The sequence below is a fragment of the Oncorhynchus mykiss genome, chromosome 19 (assembly GCF_013265735.2).
Source record: "Oncorhynchus mykiss isolate Arlee chromosome 19, USDA_OmykA_1.1, whole genome shotgun sequence".
In the NCBI taxonomy this organism is placed as follows: domain Eukaryota; kingdom Metazoa; phylum Chordata; class Actinopteri; order Salmoniformes; family Salmonidae; genus Oncorhynchus; species Oncorhynchus mykiss.
Window position 1 is genome coordinate 17,980,056 of NC_048583.1, and position 27,084 is coordinate 18,007,139.

At 44.3% G+C, this 27,084-nt stretch overlaps 1 protein-coding gene across 1 annotated transcript; it reads right to left on the minus strand.

The window, feature by feature from the left end:
- On the minus strand, positions 1–25,695 carry LOC110497455 (PDZ and LIM domain protein 3). Its single transcript, XM_021573562.2, has 7 exons — positions 25,062–25,695; positions 16,811–16,962; positions 15,883–15,967; positions 15,540–15,727; positions 7,438–7,565; positions 2,017–2,128; positions 1–432 (listed from the first exon to the last, which is right to left on the minus strand). The coding sequence occupies exons 1-7, from the start codon at positions 25,152–25,154 to the stop codon at positions 243–245; spliced, it is 948 nt and encodes a 315-aa protein (XP_021429237.2). The 5' UTR covers positions 25,155–25,695; the 3' UTR covers positions 1–242.
- Positions 25,696–27,084: the final 1,389 nt, after the last annotated feature.

Genomic DNA, 27,084 nt, shown 5'->3' on the forward strand with positions numbered 1-27,084 from the left:
CAGTTTTATATCTTTATGTTTGAAGCCTGAAATGTGGCAAAAGGTCGCAAAGTTCAAGGGGGCCGAATACTTTCGCAAGGCACTGTACATGTAAGTGTATTCACAAACAAATGCACTGTCAGGATTTGTGCAAAATAAAGCAAACAGACAATAGAACACAGGAGAACACAGATACAAACAGTTACAATCAATGGTGCCTCACTGGCAGACAGAATTTAGGATGGTGCGTGTGTGTGAGGGTCCTATGCCGAGGGGAAAGTAGTGACAAGGTCATGGCCCTCCGGGGGTCTTGTTCGGGCTCGAGCGTGGGTCTCGCAGTACAGTTGGCCCTCCACGAAGAAGTAGCCCTTCTGTTTAAGGTTGACGTCACAGTCGGTGCACACGAAGCAGCTAGGGTGGCGGAACTTGTCTCTCGCTTTCACCACTGTGCCCCTATAGAAGAACAACAGAGGTAACAACAGGAGTAGGCTGAAGTTACCGCTGACGCTGATCTTGGGTCAGTTTAGCATTTCCCCCACTAATGGTTAGGATTGGTGGAGGGGGCGCTGGAGCGGGGTTGCCAGATTACAAAAGTACATCAATGATTTGGGAGAGTGCTGCCTACCTCATCTAACCACTCAAAGTACACTGAGTATACCAAACATTATGAACACCTTCCTAATATTGAGTTGGTTAATTTTGTAAATTACTATTGTAGCTGGAAACGGCGGATTATTTTATGGAATATCTAAATAGGCGTACAGAGGCCCATTATCAGCAACCATCACTCCTGTGTTCCAATGGCACATTGTGTTAGCTAATCCAAGTTTATCATTTTAAAAAGGCTAATTGATCATTAGAAAACCCTTTTGCAATTATGTTGCACAGCTGAAAACTGTTGTCCTGATTAAAGAAGCAATAAAACTGGCCTTCTTTAGTCTAGTTGATTACCTGGAGCATCAGTTCGATTAAAGGTTCAAAATGGCCAGGAACAAAGGACTTTCTTCTGAAACTCGTCAGTCTATTGTTGTTCTGAGAAACAAAGGCTATTCCATGCGAGAAATTGCCGTTTCCAGCTACAATAGTCAATTGCAACATTAACAATGTCTACACTGTATTGCTGATCAATTTGATGTTATTTTAAATGGACAAAAAAAAAAAGCTTTTCTTTCAAAAACAAGGACATTTCTAAGTGACCCCAAACTTTTGAACGGTAGTGTAGATTTCTACACTATGACGTTGGAATAATACTGTTAAATTTTGAGAATTATGATAATGCTATTTAAAAAGACTGCCTGAAATATCAGCCTGTTTTAGTGTGATGGAGTTTTGGCCTGGTGACATTACCAATAACAGAATTCCAAACCTCTCTGCCAATAACAGCTAGTTTTCCCCTCCCCACGCAAACCACTACCAGATAGTCCACAAAAATATTTTTCTGGAGAAATTGCTCTTTGCTTAGAGTTTATTTCAACTATTTTAATTGAAAACAATCAAAGTAAGGTATTTAATTGTTGCCCAGAAATGATTTTTTAAATGGCTACATTGGACTTTTAAGAGGCAACTAGTTTTTGGCAGAACATTTTAGGTGTAACTCTTCTGGCTTGGGTACCAGTTTGTTTCTGTTATCATTATACTCCTTGCCACTCCTTGTCTGACCAAACACTTTTGATCAACACAACTAAGTAAACTCTCTGTAGAAGAAAGATACTGTTAGGCAACACAGGGGGTTGGTGGCACCTTAATTGGGGAGGACTGGCTCATGGTAACAGCTGGAATGGTATCAAAGACATCAAACGTGTTTAATGCTATTCCATTCGCTCCGTTCCCACCATTATTATGAGCCGTCCTCCCCTCAGCAGCCTCCTGTGTTTGGAATGACACAGAATAAAAGGAGTGGAATGTCATCTCAAAACAGGTTCTGGATTTCAGGCTATAACTCTTCTTATTATAATAAGTATTGAAAGAAATGGGTGCAACTCAGTACCAACTTTTCATATGATATTCTCAGAGCAGCTTCGTCTTCGAAGTACTCACACAATGCCGTTTCCACACTTGTCACACAGGGGCAGCTTCTGCAGGTTTCCTGTGGGCGGCGGTGGCTTAGTCATGGGCGCTCTCACCGTCCTCGTCACCATGGGGCGAGTGCCTGGACAACACATGGGACACACACTATTGGTACCCTAATCCCTATATAGTGCTCTACTTCGAGCTGGTCAATACAGTACATAGAGAATAGGTTACCATTTGTGACACAGAACACAAGTCACAAGCAAATTATTAAAATTAGAAGCATACCGTAATTGAAGGATATTAAATAATTTTAATATTGAAATACAAAAAAGGAGCAGAGCGTTAGCGACATATACTGTATATCGTCACAGATATGTCGCCATAGCACAGTATATTGATGATGTCACCATAACACAGTATATTGATGATGTCACCATAGCACAGTATATTGATGATGTCACCATAGCACAGTATATTATTGATGTCACCATAGCACAGTATATTGATGATGTCACCATAGCACAGTACATTGATGATATCACCATAGCACAGTATATTGGTGATGTCACCATAGCACAGTATATTGATGATAACACCATAGCACAGTACATTGATGATATCACCATAGCACAGTATATTGGGGGAAAAAGGGATACCTAGTCAGTTGTACAACTGAATGCCTTCAACTGAAATGTGTCTTCTGCATTTAACCCAACCCCTCTGAATCAGAGAGTTAGAGCTTGATGATGACGCCATAGCACAGTATATTGATGATGACGCCATAGCAGAGTATATTGATGATGACACCATAGCACAGTATGTGACGATGACACCATAGCAGAGTATATTGATGATGACACCATAGCAGAGTATATTGATGATGACGCCATAGCAGAGTATATTGATGATGACACCATAGCAGAGTATATTGATGATGACACCATAGCACAGTATATTGATGATGACACCATAGCACAGTATATTGATGATGACACCATAGCACAGTATATTGATGATGACGCCATAGCAGAGTATATTGATGATGACACCATAGCAGAGTATATTGATGATGACGCCATAGCAGAGTATATTGATGATGACACCATAGCAGAGTATATTGATGATGACGCCATAGCACAGTATATTGATGATGACACCATAGCAGAGTATATTGATGATGACACCATAGCACAGTATATTGATGATGACGCCATAGCAGAGTATATTGATGATGACGCCATAGCAGAGTATATTTGTGATGACGCCATAGCAGAGTATATTGATGATGACACCATAGCAGAGTATATTGATGATGACGCCATAGCACAGTATATTGATGATGACACCATAGCAGAGTATATTGATGATGACACCATAGCACAGTATATTGATGATGACGCCATAGCAGAGTATATTGATGATGACACCATAGCAGGGTATATTGATGATGACACCATAGCACAGTATATTGATGATGACACCATAGCACAGTATATTGATGATGACACCATAGCAGAGTATATTGATGATGACACCGTAGCAGAGTATATTGATGATGACACCATAGCACAGTATATTGATGATGACACCATAGCACAGTATATTGATGATGACACCATAGCACAGTATATTGATGATATCACCATAGCAGAGTATATTGATGATGACACCGTAGCAGAGTATATTGATGATGACACCATAGCAGAGTATATTGATGATGACACCTTAGCACAGTATATTGCATGCACGGATACATCATCTCAATCTATTGCACACTTCCTGTATATTCACCAGCATTGAAACCCCCCCCCCCCCCCCCCCCCCAAACAACACAGTGGCGATCTGTCATTCAGGGTAGGTGGGGCAGAGTACCACCACCTGTTTTGAGCCCCATATTTTTACATAAATACATAAATAAATAAATATACATACATACATACATACATACATACATACATACATACATACATACACACACATACACAAAGAAATAAAATGTTTTGGGCTTGCTTGTTTTGCATGTTAATTTGGCATTACTACGTAGCACATTTCAGTTTACAAACAATGTAAAAAAATAAGTAAAAAAAAGATATATCATTGAGTTAAATAAATCCTCATTCAAACATGGTCTCTTTTTTTGTTTTCTTGAGTGTGGCAGCTCCAAAATGCAGATGTTTCAGCCTAGCTCAGTGCTTTCTGCGGTGGTGGTGCGAGCCAGCAGAAAATAGGAGCATTGCGCCGTGATTGGCTCAGTGTTCTGTCACTCATGGGGACACTACGTCATCACCAAGTTTAAGTCCTTAGTAAGCATAGACATCCAAAATGTCAACCCTTTGGGTCCTGCCATAGAGTTATATTGCAAGTACCCTTCCAAGAAGGCTCAAGGTCATTGGCCACAGATAAATTACATCAAATCACATTATATCTACAGTAGCTTTGATTGGACTGATCATGTCAACATTTTAGTTTCAAAGTCTTAGCTAGCAGTCACCATCATGAATCAAGTCGGCAATCTACTGACAAATCCTTTTTAATCCTTGTCATATGAAGAGAAAAAAATGAAGAGAAATTAGATTAAACCTATTGGTGCTCATCGGCCATTGGACATAAAGATTACACAACAAGTTGGAAATCGCAAATTCAACAAGGATTGTAAGGATTCAGTGGCTAACTGTGAGCATTGCAAAGCAACCACTAGCCTGCTATATTACCCCCCCCCAGAGTTCCCACCATAAATCCAGAGAATGCCAGACTGATGACAAAATTTGCCCTTACAAGACCACCGCCACCTTCAGAAGGTGAGTCCAAAAATGTATTGTATGCTGCTGCATAAATGATGTAATATGTCATCTTTCTAGTCATCTCTCCTCCTTTCAGGCTTTTTCTTCTCTTGACTTTATATTGCGATTGGCAACTTTCAGAAATTAGGTGCATTACCGCCACTGACCTCGTTCGTCTTTCAGTCACCCACTAGGGTATAACCAATGAGGAGATGGCACGTGGGTACCTGCTTCTATAAACCAATGAGGAGATGGGAGAGGCAGGAATTGCAGCGCGATCTGCGTCAGAAATAGAACTGACTTCTATGCTAGCCCTTGGCAACGCAGACGCTCGTTGGTGCGCACGAGCAGTGTGGGTGCAATAATTGAATAATATTGACATCTAAATTTATTTTGCAACGCAACGCGCACGCGAGCGGTGCAGTCAGCCTGTTAGGTTGAAGAGGTTTTCCAGACCTGGTATTTTTTTTGTTATTTGTTGGTAATTTCATGCGATACCAGATCCATTTATGAAAACCTGGTCGAGGAGACCAGGGCAAGTCGGTCTGATGCTTTTGTGAAAGAAAATGACAGCGTCCGCTTCGTCGTAAAGGGATCTGTCGTCTGTCAGGACGCAGCTATTGATGTTGAACAGGGTCCACACCAATTGGCCAGAGCCACACCAAGACAATAGGCTTTTCAGTTGTTTTTTTTTTTTTTTTTTAAATAGAGAAACTATTTTCAGTTCCAAGGATGGCGATTCTCCTAATCTGGATGGACAGACAATAGATGGTGGTTCTAAGTAAATTACACATAATATCACTGAGCTCACAAGCCCTAGAGCAGCGATCAAAGTTTTGTTGGAAGCTGCTGTTCTTGTTTTTGGATGACATTTTTGCCCTGTAAAAAGGAAGAATTGTTTTTAAATTATAACCTAAACCTAAAGTAACCTAAATTATGTTAAATCTTTATTTCATACCATAGAAACATATTTCATTTCATTCACAGATAAGTTCAGGGATAGCCTTGCAGCTGTCCATACAGGTTATTTTAGTTGTTACAGTACAAGCACACACAACGACAGTCATTAATAAGAAGCTGTCGACTTGTCAGTCAATGCCATGTAAATCGGTATCGTTGATGGAAGTCATTATCTTATCGTATCTTAAACACTATAGGTTGTTCAGAGCAGGTTGCCTCAAGCAACTCAATTCAACATTCAAGTTTATGTTTACATTGGTCTTCTGCAAATGGTGGACTTCAAAACGGATCACAATATGCGTTTGTGTGGTTAAATGAGGTTTGAGAGAGAAAATAAAACGTTGCTTACCACTGAAGATTGGATTTCCAACTATAAACCACATGCATAGTTGACAAAATCAGACACTAAAGAGGAAGTAAAAATAGACAACACTAGTCTGTCACAGGTCTGACTGGACAAATACGTTTTGCGTAAGCAAATCTGAGGACTGAGAATTCCTGCCTAAAGTTTTTTTAATTTTTTTACAAAGCATCCGACTGGGTATATAATATATACTGAACAAAAATATAAACGCAACATACAACAATTTCATTGATTTGATTGAGTTACAGTTCATATGAGGAAATCAGTCAATTTAAATAAATTAATTAGGACCTAATCTATGGATTTCACATGACTGGGAATACAGATTTGCATCTATTGGTCAGACTCCTTAAAAAAAATGAGCATCACAATGGGCTTCAGAATCTTGTCACAAGTATTTGTGCATTCAAATTGCCATCAATAAAATGCAAATGTGTTCGTTGTCCGTAGTTTATGCCTGCCCATTCCATAACCCCGCAATCACCATCAGCAAACCGCTTGCCCACACAACGCCATACATGTGGTCTGCGGTTGTGAGGCCGATTGGACGTACTGCCAAATTCTCTAAAACGACTTTGGAGGTGGCTTATGGTAGAGAAATTAACATTCAATTCTCTGGCAACAGCTCTGGTGGACAGTCGGCATGCCAATTGCACTCTACCTCAACTTGAGACATCTGTGGCATTGTGTTGTATGACAAAACTGCACATTTTAGAGTGGCCTTTTATTGCCCCCAGCACAAGGTGCATCTGTGTAATGATCATGCTATTTCATCAGCTTCTTTATATGCCACATTTTTGTTCATAGGCCTTATCTATCACATCAGTACCACCCAAAGTGACCGTGTTAGCCTGCTGAACCAAAGCCTAGACATGTAATCTGTTCACTACTAATTCATTGGTATATAGAGTTCACTCCTTGTGTACGCACTTTTCAAGATCAGAACAATGTGAATTCTGAATTATCTCCCTGTACTTTGTCTTATAAAATGAATGCCCAACAAAATACTGATTTCAAGTGATTTCTTCATTTTGATTGTGGCTCTTTCCAATAGTTTTTGGGGTCAAAATGTGTGCGATGTTGATAGCTAGAGGTGTTAATTAAACTATAGGTCTTGAAGTGAGTGAGCGGTAGAGAGTTCACCCACACTGACGACGACTTGAACACCAACAGGTTTGTCCTTGATGTGTCTCATTGAGAAAGAATACATTATTATATGCAACCGTGAAGCTCTTCTTAAGTGCGGGACTGCAGCATTATAGCCTGGAATCCACACTGAATGATGATATCATTTCCCACCCATATCATAATGAAAGGGAAGTTACTTAGTGGAGAACTGACCGTCGCTGTCGACAAAGTCCTGCAGGGCCTTGAAGGAACCTGATTGCCGGGGCTCCTGGGGCTCCTCCTGGTCTTTCAGGAGCATGCGGTACACATCAGACTCCTCGATGGAGGTCAGCGTCTTGCTACTGCAGAGAGGGAGACACACACAGAGATGAGCAAAAATATACACACACACACACACACACACACACACACACACAAAGAGGTGAGCATTAACAGATGCAGCACACACAAACACACACAAAAATATCTCACATTTTGTGGAGATGGAGAAAAAAAAGGGAAAGGGGGATACCTAGTTAGTTGTACAACTGGATGCGTTCAACTGAAATGTATCTTCCGTATTTAACCCAACCCCTCTGAATCAGAGATGTGCCAGGGGCTGCTTTAAGTCGACATCGGCTGCACCTGTTCCATCCGAGATCTGCGGCTACCATGGAAAGCACTGTTCATCTGCCCCAGCAGACACCAGGGTAGTCATAACAACACTATCCTCCATATCAGATTTAACATCGGAGTCGTATTGAGGCCTGGGGGTCCAGAACTCCCCAGCTCCAGGTTTAGGGACGGGCTGTAAGTCATAGGGGGAAATGATGCCTGCCAGCTGGGGCACTCTCACTCCAGGGCCCTGAGGCTTTTGGTTATCACAGGCTGCATCAGGTCAAAAGGAGACCTGCCAAACATTACAGAGACCAGACCTGGGGTCAAATACTATTTGAAATAATTTCCAAATACTGTTTTTAGTGCTTTATTGAGCTTTCCTGGCTTAATGGACCAATAAAATAGTCCCACAATGGCAAACCCCACCCATGTGGTACTCCAGGCAGGCTAGAAGTATTTGCGCTCAACGTACTTGAAAGATTTCAAATAGTATTTGAACTCAGGTCTGACAGAGACACACATAACACAGGCATCAGCAGACGTCCATAAAAGGAAGTGAAGAGAGGGAAAAACAGAGAGGAAGAATGGATGGGAGGAGAACGGAGAGAATGGAGAGAGGAGGTTAGAGATGACATGAGGTGAAGAGGCATGAGTGTGCAGACGCCTTTCGTATACACAGCTCTTTTTATAGCCACCACCCATTGTCAGAACACCAAGTCATCTAACCAGAATTTGCTGAAAGAGATCTACAGGCCAATAATACGACACATGGATTGAATACGCTATATATGTATACATACACTGAGTGTACCAGACATTATGAACACCTTCCTAATATTGAGTTGCACCCCTTTTTGCCCTCAGAACAGCCTCAATTCATCGGGGCGTGGACTCTACAAGGTGTCAAAAGCGTTCCACAGGGATGCTGGGCCATGTTGACTCCAATGCTTCCCACAGTTGTGTCAAGTTGGCTGGATGTTCTTTGGGTGGTGGGACCATTCTTTTCTATATGCACTACCATTCAAAAGTTTGGGGTCATGTAGAAATGTCCTTGTTCTTGAAAGAAAAGCACATATTTTGTCCATTAAAATAACATGAAATTGATCAGAATACAGTGGAGACATTGTTAATGTTGCAAATGACTATTGTAGCTGGAAACGGCTGATTTTTAACGGAACATCTACATACAGTTGAAGTCGGAAGTTTACATACACTTAGGTTGGAGTCATTAAAACTTGTTTTTCAACCACTCCACAGATTTCCTGTTAACAAACTATAGTTTTGGCAAGTCGGTTAGCACATCTGCTTTGTGCCTGACAAGTAATTTTTCCAACAATTGTTTACAAGACAGATTTTTTCACATATAATTCACTGTTTCACAATTCCAGTGGGTCAGAAATTTACATACACTAAGTTGACTGTTCCTTTAAGGCTTGGTTGCAAATGGGTCTTCCAAATGGACAATGACCCCAAGCATACTTAGAAAGTTGTGGAAAATGGCACAAGGACAAGAAAGTCAAGGTTTTGGAGTGGCCATCACATAGCCCGGACCTCAATGCTATAGAACATTTGTGGGCAGAACTGATAAAGCGTGTGCGAGCAAGGAGGCTGTCAGGAGGAATGGGCCAAAATTCACCCAACTTATTGTTGGAAGGCTACCCAAAATGTTTGACCCAAGTGAAACAATTTAAAAAGGCAATGCTACTACCAAATACTAATTGAGTGTATGTAAACTTCTGACCCACTGGGAATGTGATGAAAGAAATAAAAGCTGAAATAAATCATTTCTCACAACTATTATTCTGACATTTCACAATCTTAAAATAAAGTGGTGATCCTAACTGACCTAAGACAGGGAATTTTTACTAGGATTAAATGTCAGGAATTGTGAAAAACTGAGTTTAAATGTATTTGGCTAAGGTGTATGTACCCTTACGACTTCAACTGTAGGTGTACAAAGGCCCATTATCAGCAACCATCACTACTGTGTTTCAATGGCACGTTGTGTCAGCCAATCCAAGTTTAGCATTTTAAAAGGCCCATTGATCATTAGAAAACCCTTTTGCAATTTTGTTAGCACCGCTGAAAACAGTTGTACTGATTAAAGAAGCAATAAAACTGGCCTTTAGACTAGTTGAGTATCTGGAGCATCAGCATTTGTGGGTTCGATTACAAGCTCAAAATGGCCAGAACCTAAGAACTTTCTTCTGAAACTCGTCAGTCTTTTCTTGTTCTGAGAAATGAAGGCTATTCCATGTGAGAAATTGCCAAGAAACTGAAGATCTCGTACAACGCTGTGTATTTCTCCTTTCACAGAACAGCGCAATCTGGCTCTAACCAGAAAATAAAGAGAAGTAGGTAGTGTGTATATATATATATATATATATATATATATATAGATATATATATAAATAAATAAATAAGTGGAGGCTCCTCAGTAAAATGTCATAAATATAAAAATAGTACAACATTAAAAAAAGATAAAACGAAAAATTATATTCATATATCACCAAATAATTGGTTAAAATATACTGTTTTGCAATGAAGGTCTACAGTAACTTCAACAGCACTGTCTGTGCTTGCACCATGGTGTAGCTGGAGGAAAGATAGCGTCCATCCTCCTCTGGCTACATTAACTTCAATACAAGATATAGGAGGCTCGTAAGGCCTCACTCCCTTCCATAGACATACATGGTAATTATGACCACTTCCAGAGGATGTCCTCCAACCAATCAAAGCTTTTGCAGTATGAACTGACATCGTGTCCATCCGATCATAGATGTAGGATCAGATAATTAACTTAGTTTGTTGTATTGGGATTGTGCCACAGAGCATTATGGGGGTTCTATGTGTTGAGAAGCTTGGTGACATTGTTGGATAGAGATTAAGAGTGAAGAGTGATAGTTGAGCATTTTTGGGACATTATTCAATTCAGATTAGTTTTTTCAAAATGCAGGAGATGGATGAGGTATATTATACATTGTTTTCTTGGGTTTAGAACTTTATTTTTGGGTCCAGTTAGTGCAATGTATTTAAATTTGCCTTGCTAGCTAGCTACCAGCGCGAGTGTGCAGTTTTCTCCGCCAGAATGGTAGAATGGCCAACGCTGCCGAAAATGTTGGACTTTTTGTTGAAGAACCCCTTTCATTCTCTGGGGTACACGGAAAAGGTGCGAATTAAAAGCGAGGGTCGACCTCTGCCTGAGATCAGTTTCATGGAGAAGGATGAAAAGGTGAGAGCGTTCAATACCAACTGGCATCACATGCAAAGCTGGTTAACAGGGAGCCTATTATCAATCCGCCTGTAAATGCACGCTAAGGTTCTTCACATGCTGAACATCTTTTCTGAGATTTCGAAAAACTACTCCGAATGATTTGATAGCTTCCATTGCATCATCCATTAAAAGTTAGACTAAAAGAGAGAGGTTGACGCGGCGCATTTCTTCTCATGCGCTCAAGTAGGCGTTGCACTTTCCTCCGGAATTTATTTAGCAAAGATGATAACACACAATCACTCCGGACCGACAAGTAAAAACTCATGACATAAATGTCTCAGCATCCCAGGCTACGCCTAAACATTAGAAATCTGACATGCTGTATGGTATCTGCTGTATGGTATCTGCTGTATGGGTTGAAAACAATACTTTTTTCTGTCTGATCAACTGTAGGCTACTAATTAGAGCAGCTGCATACAGTCTATGAGCCCTGTCCATCTGGTCAGGGTAAACTAATTGGTAGCATTATGTATTTATAGTCCGTTTGTGTGTCAGGAGAAATGGGAAAGTGACAACATGTTGGTTATATTCAAAATTGGGCTGGCTAGGTTGCCTATATGTTTTGAATCCAAAATTATTCACTGGAATGAATCAATCAACATAATAGTGATGTGAGTCTTTTTTTTATTTTTATAAGGCCTACAGTTGCACACATGCATAAAGCTCGGCCCCGTGATTTATATTGTCTATCAGTTGTCGTCTGTGTCTGGGTAGAGGAAATCCCCCTCCTAATCTAGTCTAAATACAGAGGTTTTTTTAAAACCATGTGACTTGATTAAGAAAAACTGCTCCCATCATAGCCCATATAAAACGTTTTTACAACTGATTATTAATTGTCATACCTTATAAGGTTCAGAGTTTTCCTAGTTAGGTTAACATATAAGGGAAAACTCCAGGCCCTAGGGGGTAAAAGTTGCTCCACTGCTCTGGGCCCTATGGTGCCCCCATTTTACTTGCAGCTGTCAGTTATCGTCAGGTATGTGGATGATCAGGGCTTTATTCAGGAACGTTTCTTGGGTTACATGATGTCTCATGTGCCCGCTCATCCACTGGCACATTGAATGTTTCCCTTCCAAGCACTGTGAGTACCCCTATCAATTTCCTCTCATTACTGTATGTAGAGTCAATCACATACACGATCCCATTAACACATCAAAGATCTTACTCCTTGCTTGGACTAACTCATTCTTAGCTCTTTTGTCTACCTGTGTAGTGTTTTGTGTTGTTGTTTTTTGTCTTCCCAGTAATATCGTGTCCTCCTGCACTGGTCAAGCCTCTGAACACCTCAACTCATGCCTCATACCCTCATTCAATCACTGCTGTGGTCCCCTTTTCAACACTGTAAGTAGCCTTCTCATCCCTCATAATATTGTACTATAAATGTCTTTAGGTTAAAATAATTAGTCTCTGATGATTTTTTAAACACACTGTGGTCTCTGTGTGTTCCGGGCCTATACTGGAGGTCCCCCATCCTCCTCAATTTTCCAAGTCACCAGCCTCCACTGAAATACTGTATATAAATATATTTTTTACATTGTATGTTTTATATTCAATCTACTTGCAGTGAATCAGCTCAACATCTCCTCCTCATTCAGTCATCTAACAGACTCCCATCCAGAGCGACCCACAGAAGGAACCAGTGCCAACGCCCTGCTCAAGGGCACGTTGATAGATCTCCCACAAGGTCAAAAACGGGGACCAGAACCAGTGACCTATCAGCCACCGGCCAAGCTCCCAATCGCCAGTCCACCAGCCCTCCAAGATACCCCCCACAGTTCCCCAAGAGCTGCCCCTCAACCATCCGAGACACCCCCCCAAGAAAAATGTAATTATCACGCAAAAACAATACCAAAACAAATGGTCTATTGATTCTGTATCCTCACACCAAAATCTGCAGAGCTACGATGATTGTATGTCCCAAATATTCAACATTTTGTTGGTGGCAAGAATTCTGTACAATAATGTTAGCTGAAAAGCACAAAGTCTTGAATCTTGCTTAGTTTTATATATCAACTCATACACCCTGTACCATAGAATCCATACATCAAAAATATCTTCCCAACTATTTTCCAATCTATATGGCACAGCTGTCAACATCCTTGTCCTCGAATGAAACTGGTAAACTTTCCTATTTATGCTATTTTTATTCCTCTGCCAGTTTTGATCCTTTATATTCGGCAGACAGACCAGTTCCCTACCTCCTCCCGCTACCACCTGCCTCCTCCCTTTTTGGGGTAATGCTGTAATCATTTGGTTGTAATCTTGGATTGAGCAGACCTTCCCATATAATTGTGATAACTCTACCATTCCAATTTACAATATAATTTAAAAACAAAATCCCCTTTTCAAACATATTTTCCATAAATACAGGTATTTTATCAGAACATCTGAGTTCAGCCATAATATTTGTTCTATCTTTTCAGGGGGATGAAATGTAAATTGTAGCCTGCTTTGCAATGCTTGTTTGGGGGATTTTCTTTTTCAATTCATTGAAAATGAGACACGGAAATCTGCACAAATGTAAAAAGGTCATTTTTAAACAATGGATGAGCTTTTCTTAGTAATCTACTTGAGAACCATTTAGGGTTAAACTTTTGGATAAGTAAAGATTTTAGAGAGAGGTTTAGTGCTTTGCTATTTAAGAATCTCAACCCTGCCAGTGTATACTCATTTTAAAGATGGGCACGCTTTATCTTGTCTGGTTTAGCATCCCAGATAAAGCTAAATATTATTTGCTCATATGTTTTGAAAAACGAATCAGGAGTAGGCAGCGCCATAAGTCAACTAGTAAACTGAGATAAGACTAAGGAGTTAATCAGTGCATTTTTTCCATAAATAGACAGGAATTTCCCTCTCCATGGTTGCAGTTTTCTGTTGAAATTCATCGTGGAGATCTCATTTATATATTTTGTGATATGAATACCAAGTATGTCTACTTGACTGTCAGACCATTTTATAGGTAAACTGCAGGGTCGTTGTACACTTATCGTAATTAGGTTTTAGTCCAGAAAGGTTATCTAGATCTTCAATGAAACATTGCAGGGATCTAGCTTACGGACTTAATATAAAACTTGAGTCATTGACATATATGGACACCTTCGTTTTTAAGCCTTGGATTTCTAACCCTCTAATGTTATTTGATCTGATTTTAATAGCTAGCATTTCGATGACCATAACGAATAGATATAGTGAAAGCGGACACCCTTGCTTAACTCCTCTTGACAATTCAAAACTCGGAGAAGTAGCCGCTATTTACCATTTTACACCTGGGGTTGCTATACATTACTTTTACCCATTTCATAAGAGAATCACTGACATTGAAAAAATCCAGGCATTTATAAATAAAATACAGCCTTTCCTTATCAAAAGCCTTTTCAAAAAACGCTATAAATACCAGGCCTGGCTTCTTAGATGTTTCATATTGTTTTATTATTTCTAGTAGTTGTCATGTATTTATCTCCAAGTGTGGACCATTCTTGATACATATGGGTAGAAACAACGTTGATTCAACCAGTTTGTGGTCACAGGACCTCACTATTACAAGCACTCAAAAGTTTCTACTGAAATGTATCCTTTCTGGTTTCTACTACACTACTTGATCAAAATATGAACAGTGAAGAGCCGCTGTACTGAACTGTACACTGTAGGCTGATGTGAACCTCGGCTAGCATGATTTATGTCTGTCTATCAGAAACAGCTCCTGCTCAAGCCAGGGAAAAAGTCATTCCTGTGTGCTTGGGTAATACATGCACCGTGGTGACACCCCATATATCTGCTAGCTAGGCTAATGAGATCCACATGACTTCCTGGGAACTGAAAAACGAGGATACAAGACTCTCTATATCCTCCTCTGATTTCCATACTGTCTCAATAAAGTGTAATATATATATTTTTTTTTACACACACACACACACACATATACATATATATATATATATATATATATATATATATATATATAAACAAACTCCCCAAGTACAGGTGTGTCAAGCTTGTAGCGTCAATCCCAAAAAGACTTGAGGCTGTAATCGCTGCCAAAGGTGCTTCAACAAAGTACTGAGTTAAGGGTCTGAATACTTATATAAATGAGATATTTCCGTTTTTTATTTGTAAACATTTCTAAAAAACCTGTTTTTGCTTTGTCATTATGGGGTATTGTATGTAGATTGATGAGGGGGAAAAAAATAATGTAATCCATTTTAGAATAAGTCTGGAACGTAACAAAATGTGGAAAAAGTCAAGGGGTCTGAATAATCTCCCAACGCACTGTATATATGTAAAGTACCTTGACATAACATTTAACGTGTTCTAGAACATAAACTATCAGAGAAGACGACAGTGGAAGCTAACACAGCAATACTGGTGTCACCATGACGACAGATAGAAATCAGACAACCACCCATCAACCCACAGACCATCTCACCAACCCGGCCAGCCAACTCACCCCTCTGGCTTGTCCTGGACCAGGCCCCTCATCTGTCCGTGCATGGCGTCCTGGATGTTGCCTGAGGAGTAGAGGCCTATGGGGGTGTTGTAGGCTGTGCTCACCACCTGACGATGGTCGTCGATGTTAGCTGCAGCTACAAAGGGCTGGGCCTTGCGGTTGTGACCCGTACCAATGGGTTTGAACTCCTGAATGGAGAGCGAGAGAGAAAAAGACAAGGAGGTCTTATGTGATGTTCTCAGACGCACACAAACACCAACAGGTGTAGACACAAATACAACTAAAACAAATACACACACAGTCCCCCCCTCCCCCCTAATTAGATCCTCATGGTATCGCTCACCTGTTGCTCAGCCTCCAAGTTGATTTTGAACGGGTTGGCTTTCCCGTCTTCCGTGACTTGAGGCGACCATAGCCTGGTTTCTGGTCTGGGAACAAGAAACAGGTCATGATTAAACAGAGTTTACTGTCAACTCCCTCGACCGCAGGTGAAACGATTATGACCACAGACCAAACATTGGTTTTACATGGCAGCTGGGCCACAGTACACTGAGCACTCATAAATCAAACCCAACTTCATAGACTTCCTTTGGTGTGTGAACAGTATAAAAGCGTGTGTGTGTATGAAAGAGTATTTGTGCGAGTATGTGCGTGGGCATGTATAAGTGTGTCTGTATTAGAGAGTGGGTGTGTGTAGCTCATTTCTTGGTGTTCTTGGGTATGAAATTGTCTTTTTCCAGCTCTGGAACATTCTACATAAGATGGGACCTTCTATGTGGTATTAAAGCGATCTTGGGATCCATCAAGTACAGTAAGTTCTGTAGATAGTCAAACATGAATGTGTGTTTGACTAGCTATGTGTGTCATTGGATACACCCATTGGTAGTCACTTGTGTCACTGATGTTTGTACACTTCTCTATTGTATGGTGTGTGCTTTTATGTGAGAGGCGTGTGTGTATTTGGGTATGTGTGTTTGTGAGAGTATTACTGTGTGTGCACGTGAGTATTAGTGTGTGTGTACGTTTATGTGAGATGTGTGTGTGTGTATTAGTTTGTGCGTGTAAGTGTGTGCATGTCAGTGTGTGTGTTTACGTGAGAGGACTGTATGTGGGGTGGGCATCAATGTGTGCATGTCAGTGTGTGTGTGTGTGTATGTTAATGTGCATGCGGGTGTGTGTGCATGTATGTCTCCAGTGTGTGTGTACGTATCAGGTGAGTGTGTACGCGTGTCTGTATCGGTATGTGAGTGTCCCACAGTGTGACCCCTGACCTCTGGACGGTGAGAATGAGCTGGTAGATGGCATCTTTGATCTTGTTCTGGGCCTCACAGTGCATCATGTCCTCCGCCGGGATGCCCTCGATGGCCAGGATGACATCACCAGGACACAGGTTGGCCACCGCCGCCTTACTGCCCGGAGTGATCTGCCCAGAGAGAGAGAGAAAGAGAGGGGTGACAGAGATGGATCATTATTAATTCAATTGTCACAAATTATTATAATAATGGTTGCCGTTATTAGTGTCGTCTTCGTTTACTTTGGTGAAGTAAGCAAACGTCGTCACTTTTCATACTTAGAAAGTGAACTGAACTGAGAGAGAGGGAGATGGAAAGAGAGAGACGGAGACAGAGAGAGGGAGATGGAAAGAGAGAGACGGAGACAGAGAGAGGGAGATGGAAAGAGAAAGACGGAGACAGAGAGAGGGAGATGGAAAGAGAGAGACGGAGACAGAGAGAGGGAGATGGAAAGAGAGAGACGGAGACAGAGAGAGGGAGATGGAAAGAGAGAGAGAGAGACGGAGACAGAGAGAGGGAGATGGAAAGAGAGAGAGAGAGACGGAGACAGAGAGAGGGAGATGGAAAGAGAGAGAGAGAGAGACGGAGACAGAGAGAGGGAGATGGAAAGAGAGAGAGAGAGACGGAGACAGAGAGAGAGAGACGGAGACAGAGAGAGGGAGATGGAAAGAGAGAGAGAGAGACGGAGACAGAGAGAGGGAGATGGAAAGAGAGAGAGAGAGACGGAGACAGAGAGAGGGAGATGGAAAGAGAGAGAGAGAGACGGAGACAGAGAGAGGGAGATGGAAAGAGAAAGAGAGAGAGACGGAGACAGAGAGAGGGAGATGGAAAGAGAGAGAGAGAGAGACGGAGACAGAGAGAGGGAGATGGAAAGAGAGAGAGAGAGACGGAGACAGAGAGAGGGAGATGGAAAGAGAGAGAGAGAGACGGAGACAGAGAGAGGGAGATGGAAAGAGAGAGAGAGAGACGGAGACAGAGAGAGGGAGATGGAAAGAGAGAGAGAGAGACGGAGACAGAGAGAGGGAGATGGAAAGAGAGAGAGAGACGGAGACAGAGAGAGGGAGATGGAAAGAGAGAGAGAGAGACGGAGACAGAGAGATGGAAAGAGAGAGAGAGAGAGACGGAGACAGAGAGAGGGAGATGGAAAGAGAGAGAGAGACGGAGACAGAGAGAGGGAGATGGAAAGAGAGAGAGAGAGACGGAGACAGAGAGAGGGAGATGGAAAGAGAGAGAGAGAGATGGAGACAGAGAGAGGGAGATGGAAAGAGAGAGAGAGAGACGGAGACAGAGAGAGGGAGATGGAAAGAGAGAGGAGACAGAGACAGAGAGAGGGAGATGGAAAGAGAGAGAGAGAGACGGAGACAGAGAGAGGGAGATGGAAAGAGAGAGAGAGAGACGGAGACAGAGAGAGGAGACAGAGAGACAGAGACAGAGAGACGGAGACAGAGAGTGGAGAGGGAGAGAGACGGAGACAGAGAGAGGAGAGGCAGAGAGACGGAGACAGAGAGAGGAGAGGCAGAGAGACGGAGACAGAGAGAGGAGAGGCAGAGAGACGGAGACAGAGAGTGGAGAGGGAGAGAGACGGAGACAGAGAGAGGAGAGGGAGAGAGACGGAGACAGAGAGAGGAGAGGGAGAGAGACGGAGACAGAGAGAGAGAGGAGAGGGAGAGAGACGGAGACAGAGAGAGGAGAGGGAGAGAGACGGAGACAGAGAGAGGAGAGGGAGAGAGACAGAGACAGAGAGAGGAGAGGGAGAGAGACAGAGACAGAGAGAGGAGAGGGAGAGAGACGGAGACAGAGAGAGGGGAGACAGAGAGAGGAGAGGGAGAGAGACGGAGACAGAGAGAGGAGAGAGAGAGACGGAGACAGAGAGAGGAGAGAGAGAGACGGAGACAGAGAGTGGAGAGGGAGAGAGACGGAGACAGAGAGAGGAGAGGCAGAGAGACGGAGACAGAGAGAGGAGAGGGAGAGAGACGGAGAGAGAGAGGAGAGGCAGAGAGACGGAGACAGAGAGAGGAGAGGGAGAGAGACGGAGACAGAGAGAGGAGAGGGAGAGAGACGGAGACAGAGAGAGGAGAGGGAGAGAGACGGAGACAGAGAGAGGAGAGGCAGAGAGACGGAGACAGAGAGACGGAGACAGAGAGAGGAGAGGCAGAGAGACGGAGACAGAGAGAGGAGAGGCAGAGAGACGGAGACAGAGAGAGGCGAGGCAGAGAGAAGGAGACAGAGAGAGGAGAGGCAGAGAGACGGAGACAGAGAGAGGAGAGGCAGAGAGACGGAGACAGAGAGAGGAGAGGCAGAGAGACGGAGACAGAGAGAGGAGAGGCAGAGAGACAGAGACAGAGAGAGGAGAGGCAGAGAGACGGAGACAGAGAGTGGAGAGGGAGAGAGACGGAGACAGAGAGAGGAGAGGCAGAGAGACAGAGACAGAGAGAGGAGAGGCAGAGAGACGGAGACAGAGAGAGGAGAGGCAGAGAGACGGAGACAGAGAGTGGAGAGGGAGAGAGACGGAGACAGAGAGAGGGAGATGGAAAGAGAGAGAGAGAGACGGAGACAGAGAGAGGGAGATGGAAAGAGAGAGAGAGAGAGAGACGGAGACAGAGAGAGGGAGATGGAAAGAGAGAGAGAGAGACGGAGACAGAGAGAGGGAGATGGAAAGAGAGAGAGAGACGGAGACAGAGAGAGGGAGATGGAAAGAGAGAGAGAGAGACGGAGACAGAGAGATGGAAAGAGAGAGAGAGAGAGACGGAGACAGAGAGAGGGAGATGGAAAGAGAGAGAGAGACGGAGACAGAGAGAGGGAGATGGAAAGAGAGAGAGAGAGACGGAGACAGAGAGAGGGAGATGGAAAGAGAGAGAGAGAGACGGAGACAGAGAGAGGGAGATGGAAAGAGAGAGAGAGACGGAGAGAGACGGAGACAGAGAGAGGGAGATGGAAAGAGAGAGAGAGACGGAGACAGAGAGAGGGAGATGGAAAGAGAGAGAGAGAGACGGAGACAGAGAGAGGGAGATGGAAAGAGAGAGAGAGAGACGGAGACAGAGAGAGGGAGATGGAAAGATAGAGAGAGAGACGGAGACAGAGAGAGGGAGATGGAAAGAGAGAGAGAGAACTTGAAGTGAGAACCCCGGCTGCTGCCAAGGTATATTTTTTACGATTCTCTCCCATATATAACTCAGACTTATAAAACCCGATTATTCAGAGTGAGGCGGAGAGAGAGAGACGGAGACAGAGAGAGGAGACAGAGAGACAGAGACAGAGAGACGGAGACAGAGAGTGGAGAGGGAGAGAGACGGAGACAGAGAGAGGAGAGGCAGAGAGACGGAGACAGAGAGAGGAGAGGCAGAGAGACGGAGACAGAGAGAGGAGAGGCAGAGAGACGGAGACAGAGAGTGGAGAGGGAGAGAGACGGAGACAGAGAGAGGAGAGGGAGAGAGACGGAGACAGAGAGAGGAGAGGGAGAGAGACGGAGACAGAGAGAGGGGAGAGAGACAGAGGCAGAGAGTGGAGAGGGAGAGAGACGGAGACAGAGAGAGGAGAGGGAGAGAGACGGAGACAGAGAGAGGAGAGGGAGAGAGACGGAGACAGAGAGAGGAGAGGGAGAGAGACAGAGACAGAGAGAGGAGAGGGAGAGAGACGGAGACAGAGAGAGGAGAGGGAGAGAGACGGAGACAGAGAGAGGGGAGACAGAGAGAGGAGAGGGAGAGAGACGGAGACAGAGAGAGGAGAGAGAGAGACGGAGACAGAGAGAGGAGAGAGAGAGACGGAGACAGAGAGTGGAGAGGGAGAGAGACGGAGACAGAGAGAGGAGAGGCAGAGAGACGGAGACAGAGAGAGGAGAGGGAGAGAGACGGAGAGAGAGAGGAGAGGCAGAGAGACGGAGACAGAGAGAGGAGAGGGAGAGAGACGGAGACAGAGAGAGGAGAGGGAGAGAGACGGAGACAGAGAGAGGAGAGGGAGAGAGACGGAGACAGAGAGAGGAGAGGCAGAGAGACGGAGACAGAGAGAGGAGAGGCAGAGAGACGGAGACAGAGAGAGGAGAGGCAGAGAGACGGAGACAGAGAGAGGAGAGGCAGAGAGACGGAGACAGAGAGAGGAGAGGCAGAGAGACGGAGACAGAGAGAGGAGAGGCAGAGAGACGGAGACAGAGAGTGGAGAGGGAGAGAGACGGAGACAGAGAGAGGAGAGGCAGAGAGACAGAGACAGAGAGAGGAGAGGCAGAGAGACGGAGACAGAGAGAGGAGAGGCAGAGAGACGGAGACAGAGAGTGGAGAGGGAGAGAGACGGAGACAGAGAGAGGAGAGGCAGAGAGACAGAGACAGAGAGAGGAGAGGGAGAGAGATCAGTAAGGACCGGGTGGGTGTATGCTGCTGTTAATAATCTACTATTAGCCAGGCAGAAATGTGTGCCATATTTGTGTGGATCCGTAGTCACACAAACAACATGGGAATAATCCTTCTTACCTCACCACACAAGCATGTCATCTCCATCTCAATTCCTTCCTCCCTTGTCCCCACTCTCCATCACTTCCCCATCTCTCTCCATCATAATAAAATGGCATGTACTGTTCTATGTATACATAATGAATGAACACAATGTAGCCTGCTCTATATCAGTGCCACCTCATCATCCGCCTGTAGTTAGGTTGGCCCGCTCTATATCAGTGCCACCTCATCATCCGCCTGTAGTTAGGTTGGCCCGCTCTATATCAGTGCCACCTCATCTATCTGACTGATTGTAGTTGAACAAACCTCTTTGGGCCTAATTGATCTGTTAGGTTAACTGTAGGCCCACTTCTAGTGACACAGACTCCCTTTAAGCACTTCTGGTCCATAGAACCTCTAATAAAAGCATAGACTTGCATGATTCTATTTCCTCCTAACACCTCGTTGCCACAACGTTGCATATAGATTTGGGAGAAGGTTGTTCATGAAATTACCCTATGGCAACATTTTTGACGACCCAATTGTGATGATAGGGTAGCTGGATTTTGTGCACAACAACCCACAACTATATGCTATTTATGTTCATGCCAATTAAGAAGCAATACCCAAAACTCCCAACTCAAACGTCGATTTTGTTGCAAAAGTTGAAATATACATTTGCTGGGAGTTTGCCGTTTGTTTTAGTAGCCCGTCTACTTGACAGTGTCCCGGCCTCCAGAGTACATGGTTGAAACCTCTCTGTGTATGAAGTCAGGAGGTAAACCTCTCTCTCTGCGTATAAAGTCATTTGCCCTCGCTGGTATTTGAGCTGGTGCAAACTGTTTATTTCCCCCATCTCTCTGTGTGGACGAAGTAAACACGTGTTTCGTCCTGCCAACTGACAGAATACAGACGGAATATGGACACGAGCCGGGTCGAAATGATTGGGTTTTATACGTGGTAACGAGTAACATACGGGAGAGAATAGTAAAAAATATAGAGAAAGAGAGAGCAATTGAAGTTAAAACCTCAAAAGTAGCCGGGGTTTTAACTTCAAAATGCTCCCTATTTTTCGTCCATTTACTTCAAATGCTCTCTTTCTGTGTGTGTGTGTGTGTGTGTGGTGTGTGTGTCTCTCTCTCGATCTCCCTCTGTCTCTCACCGCTTGCAATATTTCTTTCTCTCATTCGCTCTCTCTCTCTCTCTCTCTCTGATGGGGTTTTCCTCTCTGGTGGAAGAGAACCATATTGCGTTTCAGGCGCCACAGACGCAACGTTGTAGCTCTCACAGGGGAGACGTTACATTGAAGCTTGGATCACGGGCCTATAAATAACCCAGGAGGAGAGAGTCACGGGATGCGGAGGGAACGTGAGTGATTTACACGATTCAAACTTTGCCATTTTCCTTGACAACCATCTGCATCTCCCTGTGGCGTGCATCATTTTTATTACTCTCCTATCCATTCCGACAGTCAGTCCCACATCGCTCCGAAACCCGTCATTTGGCCTTTTTTTTAAAAACGTTTGCAGATCTGTAAGGTGAAATCAATACGGTGGAAAGGTCCTCCATTACACTGGAACCCATCCAGGCTCTTCAGATCTGCAGACCTTGAAGGGTTAGGGCCAAAAGGAGGGCAAGGAGGCGAATTGGGAGCGGCTCCAAAAGTTTCCTGCATGGATGGACCCCTGGGGTGTGTTCGGGAGGGAGAAAGCAACGGTTTGAAAACGGGGAGCTACGACCATAACTTGTCCAATAAGAAGCCCTCATTTTCATTTTGCTATGCGGTACACACACACACACACACACCACTGAACACAACCCCTAGTTTCTTCCCTACTCCGCTTCCAGTCCCAGCCAAACATGCACGGCCCGCAGCTAATTTAAACATCACTCGTCATCCGTCCTGGATTCCCTCGTTTACTGGAACCCGGGCAATGGACGTCAATTAATAATGTTTCGTTTACGCTTTCACTTGGAAACAAAAATCAACCGAAAAAGGGGATGTTTTTTTAAACAAAAAACAGCCTGGGAAAACATCCCCGAGACAAGATAGAGGTTAAAAGCTCTGCGAGCGAGAGGAATGTGCCAGTGGCTAAATCTCATTGCAAGTGAACAGCCCCTGGAACGAGAGCTAGTAAAGACCACGTAGAGAGGGTTTAAGAAGCTTTCGATCAACGACTGCTGTGTGAGAGGTTAGCAGTAAAGATGAGAGCTTGTCTAGTGGGTGGATTGTGAAGGGATACGTGGCCATACAAAAGGCACACACGGACAGGGTCAAGGGTACATGAGGGGATTTAAATCAATCGAGGAGAAAGATTGAAAAACAACGAACGGAGTCAGATTGTACTTCATCCCCCTGATGGTTAAGGTTAGGCTTGGAGATACGGTAATCTGACCCTAGATCTGTGGTTAGAGGGCACCAGCTACCTACGGTGCCTTTGAAAAGGTGTTAAATAATAAACCCTTGTCTGACATCATGGCCGAGACCCCAGTTTTGGCCCCTCCCTCTCGCCAGCCTCCCTCCCTTTCATCAGCTTGTGGGTTCTCTGCTCACACAACAGGTGTGTAGTGGCCATCAGGGGCCGATGATTCACAGATCTCACCGGTAACTCTTTTAGCTCCCGGCCCTGGTGCCAGGCCTAAACTTAGACACACGACAGGGATTACTGATACTCCTATGGTTACACACACACACACACACACACACACACGCCTAAGTTAAAATACAAAACTATACACACACACACACACACACACACACACACACACACACACACACAGAGAGACAGACAGACACACATACAAGCACACACACAATGTTAACACAAACACATGATGATCTCTCTCACACACCTTCAGTTGAATGTCTTAACTTGAGCAAAATGAAGGGCATTCTCTGAATAACTCCAGCTAGATGCCTCCCCAGGAGGCTGCACTTTGGTCGCCAGCTATTAACCCATTCCCAGCAGCCTGCGTTCATTCAGCTGCTGTGTGTGTGTGTGTATCCTAGTAGATGATGCAAACAGCTATTTCCAACTGAGCTGCAGATATTTACTGGAACACGGGTGTGTGTGCGCACGCACGTACATGTGTGTATGTGTGTGTTCCCCCAGCCTTCCACCACATAAGAAAGACCCCTGCTGTATCATGGTTTAACACAACCCTAAAAGACACATTCACAATCCAGTGGTCTTTCACTGTACATATCTAAGGCTGTTAGGGAATGGCTGAGGCTGTGTGTGTGTGTCCAAATGGCCTCCTATTCCCTTTTTTGGTGAACTACTTTTGAAGAGATTTCTATAGGCCCGGGTCAAAAGGAGTGCATACTGCATGTTGCCATTTGGGACGCAGACTTTTGGCAGCGTTACTCTGTGGTCAGTCTGGTTGAATACACAGAGCTCCTCCCTGCTGTTTCTCATCCTAGCGCAGCTAGTTAACTGAGACGAGAGGTTAAAGGGAAGGTGAGCCAAGTACGCCGGCAGTAAGAGAGAGAAGGGGGGGATGAGGGGGGTGAGAGACACACGCACACCATAGGCTAAAACAGAGCGGATCAACATAATCCCCTACACACAGAATGCAATGGTGGAACGGTTGAGTATAATCTGACCATTTGTGTTCTCTGTAGGAAGACACACACACACACACACCTCCCTACTACTGCCTCCTTCTCACCCACACAAACACCTGGCACCAGGCTCACTCAAAAGATGCTCGAGCACACATCACACATGCGAAACATACTGTAAACACACAATCTCCCACCCATTGTCAGTCTTCTCAGTCTAAAAGTATCAGGTACACTCTCTTACCCTGGAGATGGTGAGGGGCTGGTTGAAGTCCTTGCCGCCAGTCAGTCGGAACCCCCACGGGGCCGGACCATTTAGGACAACGTCCAGTGGCATGTCCCCCTCTGTGTCCCTCGTCTCTGTAGCTGGAAGTACACTGGTGTGTGTGTGTGTGTCCCAAACACAACCGGGTTCTCAGAAACAGAGCAGCGGGACGACTTACTCGTGTACCCTTTTAAACTCGCGGAGGGGTGGTGGTGGAGGGGGGACCCCACCCCCTGAGTGAAGTCATTGGCCCCGACTCAGGACCAGAGGCATTTCTCCCTCTCTCGCTCTTATTCCTCCTTTGGCTGGCGACACTTACTCCCGTGCTCCTTTACTTCTGTTTGGTCTCGCTCTCTATCACTTTCTCTCTCCCCCTCCTTCTCGGATGTAGCAGCTCTTTCCCTCTTTCTGAACACGATCCTGTACCTGTTACACTTGAACTCAGCCAACTCATGTAGCGTCATCCTTCTCCAGCTTCGTCTCGCTCTCTTGCTCCACCTGTATGCCTATGAACATCCAGGGGAAGAGTGGAGGTAGGCCAGTGTCTGTGAGCGTGCGGCCCACTCGTCTCTCCTCGTCCCCGGGTTGCCTCGGAGCCTGCCTGACTGGGTCCTCCACTCCGCACTCTGGCTGACGCGCTTGTCCGGCTGCTCCTGCCCTTATTTGGTCTGCAGGCGCAGCTCCTCGCGCAGGGCCTATTGATATTTAGCGCTCCCAGAGCACTCTTCATTTAATTTGAGATCTCTGGTTATTTTTCTGTTTGTGATCTGGACACGAACCAATCTCCATTCTTAACGTTTCACTCACACACGCTCTCTCTCGTGAGTGTTTGACAGAAACGAGTTCGGAGGCGTTTGCATAACCATTAGTGGAGGCAATTGTTCTTCATCTCTTGCACTCCTAACAGAAACCGTTACAAAATATATAATGCAATTAAGTCATCCGTCAAAACACAAGCAGTTCTTATGTGTGTATGTGCATGACAACAATGTAAGTGTAACGGATGTGAAACGGCTAGTTTAGTTAGCGGTGCGCGCTAAATAGCGTTTCAATCAGTGACGTCACTTGCTCAGAGACCTTGAAGTAGTAGTTCCCCTTGCTGTGCAGAGGGCCGCGGCTTTTGTGGAGCGATGGGTAACGATGCTTCGAGGGTGACTGTTGTTGATGTGTGCAGAGGGTCCCTGGTTCGCGCCCGGGTATGGGCGAGGGTACGGTCTAAAGTTATACTGTTAGATAAGCGCACAGTAAACATTGAAGCAAGACAAGCTAACCTATTATAAAGTTGTCAGCCCTCCCTGTGTGCATAAAGTCTGTTTTCATAACGTCTATGGGGAGGAAGAAAACCAATCAAAACAATGGATGGGCCATTAAAAAAAAAAAAAAAAACAAGCCCAAATATGACATCATATCAGTCGTTCATTCTCCCTTCGGCGTCGATCTCCTGAAATGACTAACATAGCTCCCTCAAGACGTACCAGTCCGGGTTTGTTTGTACAGTTGCCATGGGGACAGGTTTTAGGAAGGAGCTGACTCCTACACAAATAAAGGATGTCTGGGATGGTGCGTGTCTGTAGAAGGAGTGTACACACACGTCTCCAAATACGTACCTACCTCACATAGAATACTTTAAATTGTCTTGGTCCAACTATACAGTCCAAAACATATTGGGGCAGCGTGAACTTGAACCTTTCCTGGAACATACACACAGTTTACCAATAGAACAAAGGTATACCCAAACGCGCTACAGCCCAGCTGTAAACAAAACGCTCCGATGGGAGACGATTTATGCCGAAAACATAAGCCTTTTGTTTGTTTGTCCCGTCAATAAATCTATCAGATTTACCCAGCAACAGAGGGCTCCTTTGTCTTTATCCTCCCTGATCGTCACCAGCTGAAGTATCCTGGGGCAAATGTTTTTTTTTGTTTGTGTGTGGATACATACAGCTTAATTGCATACATCATTCATTCCTACGTGGACCACACCAGAACATAACTACTGTAT